Genomic DNA, 11,348 nt, shown 5'->3' with positions numbered 1-11,348 from the left:
CCACTTTTTAAAAATGAATTATATATAAATCCCTAGAATTGAAAGACAAGGCACAAATAAATGTAGGTTAGATTTGTTTTTACTTTTGTACTTTGTAACAAGACAGGCACAGTGTGTAAGATGTACTGCTTAAAAACATGTTCCTAGTTTCAGCTGGAGGGAACTTGAGATGATTTCGGAGACAGGGAAAAGAAAACCGTGAATAGAAGGATATGTACATTTGTTTTATATTGAGACATGTCTTGAACACACAAGAATTTGTTGCATAGAAGCAACTGATTTATCAGTAATTCCACGTCACACCCCCATAGTTACTGTTGCTAACTCAATCTCCAAAAATATCCAAGAGCCTAATAAATCCTACAGTAAACAACTACTTCAGGTTATTGCTGCTAAAAGTGGATCGGGGAGGATCTGGAAATTGACTTCTATTAAATAATGACAGAGCAAAAATAAAAAATGCAAATAATCTGATATTGGATTTGCCAAAAGACCCAGAGCAAGTAGATGATTTTGTGTTCATGCATAAAACAAGAGTACAAGTAGAAATGATTTTAATTTAATTTTAGCTTGTGCAGTAAAACGGATTCCTCCTCAATCGATAAGTGGATTTAGAAAAAGACAATTACAGCTGTCGTGACAGAAACGCAACGCACCGTTTATTATAAGGGTGGTTTATTTTAATATACAGTATGAACAGGAGTCGATCATGATATCCATACGCTTCAGGACACTCGCACCCCAACTGGAGTTGTTGAAGCACTCACCAGGATTTAAACCGTGGCACACAGTCGACCCTTTCCCTCCCCAACCCACCCCTTCCCCTCCCTCCCCCTTCAGGAAATACCCCTTTGACCGTTTTTTTTTCTTAACCCCAAATACCCTTTAAATATACTGCAAAGATTGTACAGAATATAGAAATCCACACCGTAAACTAAAGTACACACATCTTTTTTTTTTCTTCTTTTTTTAGTTTATCCCCGGTATAAACCAACACATAAGTGGCAACGTTGAGGCTACTCGGATTATTTCGGTCCGATTTGGACGAGGAGGCGGCTAGAATCCTGTGGAAATAATAAAAGGCCAATTCATAATAGACAAATAATAATAATAACCATAATGATAACAATAATAATAATAATAAGATAAATTTGTTAGCTCTATCACAATAACTAATGCAGCTAGTCTGTGGCTGAAGTGTTGTCGGGTTAAATGTTTGGATAATCCTACGGGAAATGAAACTAAGCTGCTCATTCATAGTGAATTTAGAAAAAAAAGGGTAACATAAGCACTATACAGTTTTAAATGTTTACATAGCGTATACACACGATCTATAATATAACAGAGTAGACTATTCCATTAATCAGTAGTCATAAATATAACATTGTGCACGTTTTATTGCACATGTCAAGTGTTCATATGACACGAAAGGTACGAGTTAGTTACCTAGATGCCATTTGTTTTAATACAAAGATGCAACAACACAGTTTTCATAGGACACTGCTATACATTTTCACAAATCCACTTTTGTTTTTCTTCTTCCTCTTAGGATGCTTTCCTAAATGAACTGAACCTATAATACAACAGTGATATTAAAAGTGAGATAAATATTCATGCACAAACAGATGGTACTCCCTAAGACCTAGTATGTGAGAAGATACCGCTGCACGCGCCAGCCGCCGGATAGGAGAGAGTCTTCGTTCAGCTTTACTGGACGTTAAATTAAACAAGAACACAAAAATGAACGACTGGTAAAAATAAAAAACAAAATGAAAAAAAAAAAAAAAAAAAGGCACATGGACTGACTGCAGACAAAGAAAACTCACAAACTGGACGACTGTGTCAACGTTCTGGCCATCGACGGTTACAAAACAGACAACCACATGCAACCACAGACTAAGGTCCCACACCTTGAACAAAATCAGGATCTTTCTACGTTCTACGTTACATATTTTCTCAACCTGGTCTTTTTTTTTTTCTGGTTTACTCAAAGAGGTGTGAGGATGAACAGAGTCTTGAAATTTCAGACACTAAAAATCATAATAAATGGGAGCCTGTTAAGAAGTACAACGGGGAGAGCAGAGGCTGGCACACTTGTAGGTGAACGTCTGAGTTTACTGGATGCAGGGAGCTTCGGGGAAGCTCTCGCTCTCGGCCGTGTGCTGGACCGTGTGCTCCTGCAGCGCCGTGAGGTCAACGAAACGCTCTCCACACCACACACACTTGAACTGCGTCTCGCGCGAGTGCACGCTCTGGTGCTTGGCCAGGTGCTCGCGCTGCTTGAAGCTCTTATCGCAGTTGTCGCACTTGAAGGGCTTCTCCCCCGTGTGGACCCGGCGGTGGCGCTGCAGCTCCGACGAGTACCTGAAGCGCTTTTCACAGTCGGGGCATTTGAGGGGCTTCTCTCTCGTCGGGTCACAGCGGTGCTGAACGAACTCGGAGGAGGAAACGAAGCGCTTGTCGCACAGGGAGCATTTCAGCGGCTTCTCCGTGCAGTGGGTGTTTTGGTGGCGCTGCAGCGTCGAATTCTTTTTGTAACCTTTGCCGCACACGTCACACTTGTAGGGTTTCTCCACTTCGCCTCCGCATTTGTGTCGCAGAAGTTCCCCCGACTGGCTGAAAGACTTCTGGCAGGACGCGCACTTAAACAGACTCTCCATGCCGTGGACCTGCTGGTGGTAGAGCAGATGGGACGGCTGCAGGAACCCCTTGTCACAGAGGTTGCACTTGAAAGGGCGATCGGCGGGGTTTTTGTGTGTGCGGCGGTGGCGTACGAGAGCGTACTGCTGCTTGAAGCTCATCTGGCACTCCTCGCACTGAAAAGGTCGCTCCTCGGAGTGAGTGCGTTCATGTTGCCGCAGGTCCGACGGCCGCTTGAAGCTCTTCCCACACGACCCACAGCGGAAAGGCCTCTCTCCTTCCGGTTGGCACTGATGGTGCAGGAGCTCAGACGACTCTTTGAAGTGCATCTCACACAAGTTACATTTGAAAAGGTGCTCTCCTGAATGGGCGTACATGTGCCGCACGAGGTGAGAGCGGTGCTTGAAGGTCTTCTCACATACCGCGCATTTGTACGGCCGCTCCGAGCTGTGCGTGCGCTGGTGGTGCGCCAGATGTGAGGACTGGCTGAAGCTTTTGTCGCACGTGTCACATTTGTATGGCTTTTCACCAGTGTGTATCCTCTCGTGGCGGGTCAGCTCCGACAAATGCCGAAAGGACTTATGGCACACTGAGCACTTGTACGGCCGGTCTGGCGCCGACGCCTCAAACGTGGGAGGAGACGAAGCGCTGATCACCGCGCCGCCGCCCGACGACTCTCCGTTGGAGGGCTGCTGGGGGTTGGCGGCCGACGAGGTCGGGGTGACGTTCCCAGAGCCCGGCCGGTAGGTTTTCTCACAGATGGAGCACTTCATCGGATTGTTGCCATTTCCATGAGAGTTGTGGTGCTGAGCCAAGGAGGTGAGCAGCGAGAAGCCCATTTTGCAAACGCCGCACACAAACGGCTTCTGCTCCACCTGCACGCACTGGTGCTCCAGCAGGTCCGTGGCCTGGCTGAAGATTTTCATGCACTGCGTGCACTGGAAGGACCTGTCTGTGGTCACCATGCACTGGTGCTCATGGGGGTTGGCCAGGTGAGAAATGTCATGGCCACACACTCCACATTTGTGCCCTCTGTCGCCCCCTACTTGCAAGGAGGGCTGCTGGGTTTGGACAGCGTGCTGCTGAGGATGCTGGGGCTGCTGCAGGGAGGTATCTGGCTGCAGGACGACTCCGTACACGGTGCAGCCCAGAGGGTTGTCGGTGGCCTGGGGGATCGTGTGCACGACAGCGGGCGGAGCCACCGCATGCTGCTGCTGCTGCCATGCCTCCGTCATCCTTCCTTCCTCTCTGAATGTCGCGGGCTAAGAGCTCATAAAAGGACAATTTCTACTCCCCGAATCTGACAGGAGGGAGGATGGAACCACTGTGTTTTAAATCTGCATTTGCACACGTGCCATGAAAACAGGGAGAAAACCTGGAGAAAAGCAAAATAAAGAAGACAATCGTAGTAAATATATGCTCAAAGATACAAGGAAGAATGTGACTTGACACCATTATAAACAAACATGAAAGACACAATTTGCAGACAGTTCCTGTCTACAAATAAGGGAAACAAATAGCAGCGCCAAAGGGAAGTGAGCACATTTAACTGATGAGAATAAAACAGGCCCAACACTTACATCCCCTTTATCCAAAACACACACAAACTACAAGCTACGGCTTTGGCCAGGTCGATTCTAATACCGCATTTAGCGATCTAAAGCATTTACAGGAAAAAGACGATAAGGGTGACAATAACAGGTAGTAAAAACTGGCTCAAAGCCGCATTAAAAACCCTGAATTAATGGGCTCCGTCTATTTCCTGAAATGCAAATCGTCCCCTCGTCAATGATGGCGACATTTGAGCTAAATGTTTCAGCTCAAAGGTTGCAAACGTGTCATTGGTGACGCCGTGCAGTAAAAAGCTGCTGTTTTACACGGAAACGCGGGTATTTGTGTGTTTTTCTGATGGATGTAGCTACCCCGGCGGCTCGACGGCTAAAGGCTGATTTATGGTTCCGCGTTAAAACGACGCGGAGCCTACGGCGTAGGGAACGCGGCGACGCACAACGTACGGTGTGCGTCGCCGCGTAGGCTCCGCGTAGGCTCCGCGTAGGCTACGGCGTAGCCGTGCGGAGCGGGTCCGGCAGCAGAGCAGGCCTCCCCGGGGTTTCTCCTGCAGACCTGCACGGACAAACCTGCACCAACCTCCTCCATCACGGAAACACCACCCCGGCACTCACCGTGGGGGGACTACCGGGGCTCTGCCCTCCCTCTCTCGCCGGGGACCGAGCTCCGAGGCTGCGTGCGGGGACTCCGAGCTCCGGTGCGGGGGATGCGGGGCGCAGCAGCCGGACGGACGGACACCGGAAACCAGCCGCCGAGCCGCGGCGGCTACACCCGCTCCATGCCGGGGGGGGCACCGGGGAGCCCCAGACCGGCCCCGGGGGAGAGAAGAGGCTCTTGGAGGTTCCTCGGGGAGCTTTCATGCGAACACAAAGGCGATCAACGAGCGCGTTGAGATGTTGCACGGCGCAGTTCCGCGCTGTGCCGGCAGGGGGCGCTGTCCCGCCCCGGTGCTCTGCCGAGCCTTGCTACCCGCCGAGAAATGCTACTTTGTGGTTCTGCGCATGCGCACAGTCGATTTCAAAGTTTGATTGCCACCCTTTTTTTGCACGATGTGAAATTGATAATATTGATGTATTTGATCCTTCAGAACAGGGCCGGTTCTAGAAAATGATGACTAGGGCTGCATCTCAGATCAGAGGGGGTGCACATGCCTGGCACGTTATTCAACACTAAATTATGCATTTTCCCATAATTTCAAGCGGAATGATACTAGCAAAACAAGAATATTTAAGGGAGCTTGAGGCAGGATTTATGAAAAAAAATGCATATACGTTTTAAGTTTTCTAGTAATAATGTCAGATGAAGCGTTCCAAACCAGAAAGAATGAGCCCTCTAGTGTATCTCTCCTTTGCCTTGAACAGGCTGTGTGCTGCAAAATGTGCTGCAATTCGGGCCCAAATTTCCCGCGCTGTCCTGCGGATGTGACGTCAAATGACGCTGCATGCGCTTTCTCCCCGTTCTCCCGTGCCGGCTTCGCTGTTAGCTGCAGTACCCCCGACGGCCGTCGTGGCGCTATTGAGTCTCATTTCTTATTCTTGCCTCAAGCTCCTTTAAAGTGTATTTCAAATGCTTTATTGCAGCAATATCGCTGCAGAACAAAGAAAATGCTACATTTAGTCTGGGCTACCTCACCCATCAGACAATCTAGCAACAGATGTTTCTTACCCTGAAAATAAAACATAGAAATTCAAACTAATTTGATCTATACAGCTCAAAACCATCACTAAACATGAGAGTGGTTTCAAGTGGAATGATACCAGTCAAACAATAATATTTAAAGTGTCTTTCAAGTGCATTTTTGCAGCAATATTGCTGCAGAACAAAGAAAATGCTACATTTAGTCTGGGCTACCTCACCCATCAGACAATCTAGCAACAGAAAATAAAACAGAAAAATAAATAACAAAAATAAATATAACCTGTGTGGTCCAGTCAAGTTGAGATCGAGTCTCTCTCTCATGACCACCGTTGTCTAACTTGCTGGCGTGGTTGGGCTTGAACCACTTCCGAATATTCATTGTTACATTGTGTTAAGCAGAGAGCAGCGTCTTGCTGGTGCAGGAAACTGCGCGCTGGATGCAGATGAGTGACGTACACTGATTTATGGTTCTGCGTTACACCAACGCAGAGCCTACAGCGTAGGTGCGCATCGCTGCGTACCCTACGCCGTAGGCTCTGCGTCGATGTAACGCAGAACCATAATTCAGGCTTTAAGCAAACACATAAACTGAGGGTGCAATGCATGCTTATGCACCCTCGTAGAACCGGGCCTGCTTCAAAATACACTACTCATGACATGAATTACATTACACTTTGTGAACATTATACGATAAAGAGAAAAAAAAACAATTCTATCGCTTTATTTGATATTCATTCAGTCATTGGCCTTTATCTAACCAGGCAGGTCATTAAGAACACATTCTTATTTACAATAACGGCCTGGCAAGCGACAAGGACCACTTGGGGGAAAGGAAGTGGACTAGGGAGTAAAACACAGTAAAATTGTAGCTCTACAAAGGTAGAAAACCATTAGGTAACATTTTTCGGCAAAGCAGCAGAAATTGGCAGAACACCGGGACTGCGTGTCAACACTAGGCTCACTAACATTTATTTTTAGCTTCTAAACCGACTAAAAACTTCTGCTGGTTGAGAGATATTGGGTCTTTTTAATTCACTTAAAATTTCTGTGTAAATTTAGGCTTTTTTAAAAAGCAATTGCAGCGGCACATGAATATGCAGTTCCTTAAACCACCACAAGGTGGCTGATAACTGACTAAAGCCTGGGATATTCTTGCAGTTCAGACCGCGTACGCATCATGGCCGCCACGCGTATCCTGCGTTCATTTGACGCGTCGACGTGCACGTTCTCAAAAAGACACTGAACGCGTAGCAACCTGCAGTTCTCGCTGTGGCCGCGAGTGGCGCTGGTCCCGGTCAGATACCAGCTGGTCCCGGTCAGATACCAGCTGGCCACAAGTGACGACACGGAGGTCGCTGGCGCCGTTTTCTTTGCCGAGATTGCAACCAAAGCAATCTTATAATCTCCTACATCATCCAATGGTGTCATGTAAACTTGTTTGTTGTTCTAATCTGCTACTGCTACTACTGCTGCTACTACCGCTACTACTAAATATTTAATCACTTTTCCAACTGTTTCCAACCTTATAAAGGGTAGCACGGTGGCTTGGTGGTTAGCACTGTTGCCTCACAGCGAGAAGGTTCCCGGTTTGACTCCCAGGCCCGGCAGGGTCTTTCTGTGTTGAGTTTGCATGTTCTCCCCGTACTTGTGTGGGTTCCCTCCGGGTACTCCGGCTTACTCCCACAGTCCAAAAACATGCATAGTAGGTTAAGTGGTGATTATAAATTGCCCGTAGGTGTGAGTGTCTGGTTGTTTGTATATATGTGGCCCTGCGATGGACTGGAGACCTGTCCAGGGTGTAACCCCTGCCTCTCACCTGTAATGAGCTGGGATAGGCTCCAGCAGACCCCTGTGACCCTGCAAAGGATAAAGTGGGTGTAAAAATGGATGGATGGATGGAAAACCTTATAAATTACTTACCCACAGGTTTTCTGAAGGGTGCTTTTAAAGCCTCTTTTTCCTCATACTGTGCATATCGGCTTCCAGAGCAAAATCTTTGGTCATTGTCGTAATTGTCCACCTATCAAAAGTCAACACCCCTAATTATTCATGACTTTAGTGCTTTATATAAATGTACCTGATGTGGTACAAAAGTGTCACCGCTCACACAGCTGTCATTAATGAGTAATCTAGCTATGGAGACCAAAACATTTTTTTAACCAGATTGTAAATATGTTAATAAGATAGTTGCTGCAAAAATTGTTTATTTTAACATGAAGATCAAACGAGATTACCGGTAACACACTTTTGGAGCCACATCCTAATGGTCACTCAAGGAACTGCAGTTTTTCTTACTTCTGCATTGGCATCAATCCAGAAGTTACACCGTAACGTTATAACTTCCAGGTTGAAGACAACACGGACATAATAAATATATTGCAGTTAATATGCAGACAACTGGGAACTGGCTCTAAAAGTGTTTAGCACTGTATTGATTTCTTATCTGTGAATAAATACCAAACAGAATATCGGCCACATTTTAAAGAGAATACATTTTGTTGTGCTGTTAATTTTTCCAACAGACGGTTGACTAGCTTTAGGTTGGTCTGGAACAGTCTAAGGAAGAAGTTTCGTGAAGCAACAGGCAGTTTGTGCTAACTGAGCGTCAACTCAGTCGGCACAGATCTTCATACATGAACAGTGTGAGGATCCGTGGTTTTTCCAACTTCCAACAAGGTGAATGAACAGAGAACAATTCCCCCGAAAAGTCTTCAGGAAAACTCACCTCTGTGCGTGTCTTCAGTCACATTTCCACTGCCCCAGTAAAACAGCTTCAAGACTCCTTTAGAAACATCTGGAGCACTTGTTGGAATGAAATAAGCAGACTGAAAGCACTCACCGCCCCACAGACGTTTAATAGTCACTGACACTCCATTCTGTGTTCTATGAAGAAAATTGTCCTATATTTCAGCATTTTTTTGTTCAATGTGTTTATTTATTTGACCAATTAATTATGAAATGTTTATTTTGGATACTTTCTCACTCTGACTTTATTGCCCAGCATGAACTCAATCAATATGGACCAACCCACTGACAGAATGTCCTTACAAGCTTGAAGAAAAGAAAACTGGACTTCTTTGTTGATTCTTGAAGAGATTTCTCCTCTCTTCCTAAATGCTTCTTCTTTCCTGGTTGGCTGGTGGAGAGTTTCAGGCCTAAGAGCTGTTGTTACTGTCTTTAAGGACCAAGAAAAGAGGTCCATTTCCCTGCAGCTCAAACCTTACCATGGCCTGGACGACTGTGGATATACACCAACATGTAGTGCATACTCTGCTTGGTTAAAATATTTAGTATTTACATTAAAGAGCATGAGAATAATTAATTTACTTCTGCTGTTAAGTCCAGAGGATGAGTGGCTGCAGGGGCTCCGGGTTTCTGACTATGTTATGTGAAGTATTGGTTAATTGTCCTGCTTGCAAAGTTGTTTGCTTTTTTATTATGCTCTTCTTTCTTTGTTGCTTTCTTGTTGCCTTTCAATCACTCTGAGAAGATGGCAGCCTTTTGGATATTTCTTTCTGTAATGCTTGTAAACTGGCCAGAGGTGATTTACAACCCCCTTTCCACCATCCTGAGCAGTGTGTCAGCGCTGGACAAAGGCCCAGTTCAAGGCTGGACCAACCTGCAAATCTTCTAGGGACTGGTCATTTCAATCTCAATTAGGCTTTTCAAAATAAGTTTCAGGTTCTGAAATAATAAATACATCCCCAAAAAATTGGGATGCAAATAAACTGACTGCAACAATGTGTAAAAAAAAAACGACAGTAAAACATACTAAATAAATCAAATGCTGAAAGTGTGATATTTTACAATTTTATGAAAAATTTTAGATCATTATGAATTTGATCAAAACATATAAAACTATCAGTAAGCCTCTCAGCTACAGTTGCTAACTTGGGCAATCTACCACCGTAATTTACAGTTTTATTATGGTGACTTCCTGAAAACCTTTTCCCAAGATGTTTCAGACAAATGTTTGGTTGCAAAAAGACCAACTCAAGCACAAAATCTAGATATGGTTGGTAATAATGTCAAAGAGATCTACTATCGGCTATCTAATCTGAAGTTATGAAGATGTGATACTTCATACCTACCTAACAGTAGACTTAAAGTTCAAACTTTATGTCTGGTGCTTGGTAGCTCTATCACGTGAGTTAAAGATAAAATGCTAGTGGAGTTCACTAATCCAGAGCAACATGCTTGCATCAAGATGTTTTTACAGGGAAGGTTTTGCATCTTTCAGCAAGACAACGGTAAACTTCATACTGCATCCTTTACAAAAGCATGGATTTGTAGTAGGAGAACCTGGGTGCTTACCTGGCCTGACTGCAGTCCAGACCTTTCAAGGGACATCCAGAACTGCTGAGCAGCTCCTGTCTTATATCAGACCACAAAGAGACAACACTCCTCTCCTAAAACTTCATCATCTGGTATCCTCAGTTCCAAAACTATATGGACCCTGTCCCAACTTTTTTGAGACATGATGTTGCCATCAAATTATTTTTTACCCCCCAATAAGATGGTGCCTTTCCTCAGTTTAAACATTTGATGTTTTTTATGTAGTATGTGTTATTGGGAATACAATTTGGATTTAAGAGATTTTTATTTATATTAAATAGTTTTCCAACATTTTGGGGGCCAAGATTGAAAATATAAGTTCAGTATAATATCCACCATAGTGGGTATTATACTGAATCCCCTTTAGCTACCCAGTAGCAGTATGCTGCTGGCCAGTTTGTGTTCGGGAAGCAGAAAGAGTCCTTCCTTTTTCATAAAGCTTATAGGTGGGGATGGCTCCGGTGCCCTGAAACATCTCTTGACTGCTGGCGGACCTCCCATGGTGCACCTCTCCTTACTCTGTTCTCTTCTACCCTGACTCTATTAATGACACTATGGTTGTTGGTAACCTACATTCCTGATGCTGATCTGTTGTTGTCACTGTTCTGTCCCCTTTCTTGTCCCTCAATGTCCAACCGGTCGAGGCAGATGGCCATCCTTCCTGAGTCTGGTTCTGCCAGAGGTTTCTTCAGGTTAAAGGGGACTTTGTCCTTTCCACAGTCGCCTGGTGCCTGCTCAGGATGGGGGATTGTATTGGGATTATATTGTTGCAATTGGCAGTTTGCGTGACTTTATGTCTCTACATCCTGTGAAAGAGAGATTCATTTCCAGATTTGACTGCATGGACTTATATTTCTGTTTAGACATTAAGTCTAAACTGAAATAAAAAGGGGGTTGACACATTAAAGACACATTGTAAACGCAATTCAAAATAAGTGTGTTACAAATGGCTTCAGATCTCATCTGGAAGAAATGCTATAAATGCAGCAGTATGCTGCAACAAAGCAATGATTAGACTCGAGGATGTAATTATTTTTAAAATGTTCTTTAAATTACATGAATTTAAAAGATTGAGGAAGGATAAGTATGCCTTTTTTGTTATTGTGTAATCTTACCTGATTATAATCCTTTCTGCTGGATCTTGCATTTTACTTCCTCCTGAATTC

General features: G+C 44.8%; 1 protein-coding gene across 1 annotated transcript; it reads right to left on the bottom strand.

The window, feature by feature from the left end:
• Positions 1 to 835: 835 nt before the first annotated feature.
• LOC133458666 (zinc finger protein 319) lies at positions 836 to 5,155 on the bottom strand. The gene is made up of 2 exons (XM_061738826.1): positions 4,824 to 5,155; positions 836 to 4,015 (listed from the first exon to the last, which is right to left on the bottom strand). The coding sequence occupies exon 2, from the start codon at positions 3,873 to 3,875 to the stop codon at positions 2,115 to 2,117; it is 1,761 nt and encodes a 586-aa protein (XP_061594810.1). The 5' UTR covers positions 3,876 to 4,015; positions 4,824 to 5,155; the 3' UTR covers positions 836 to 2,114.
• Positions 5,156 to 11,348: the final 6,193 nt, after the last annotated feature.

This window comes from Cololabis saira, chromosome 2, assembly GCF_033807715.1.
Source record: "Cololabis saira isolate AMF1-May2022 chromosome 2, fColSai1.1, whole genome shotgun sequence".
In the NCBI taxonomy this organism is placed as follows: domain Eukaryota; kingdom Metazoa; phylum Chordata; class Actinopteri; order Beloniformes; family Belonidae; genus Cololabis; species Cololabis saira.
This window is presented reverse-complemented; position numbering and strand designations above follow the sequence as displayed.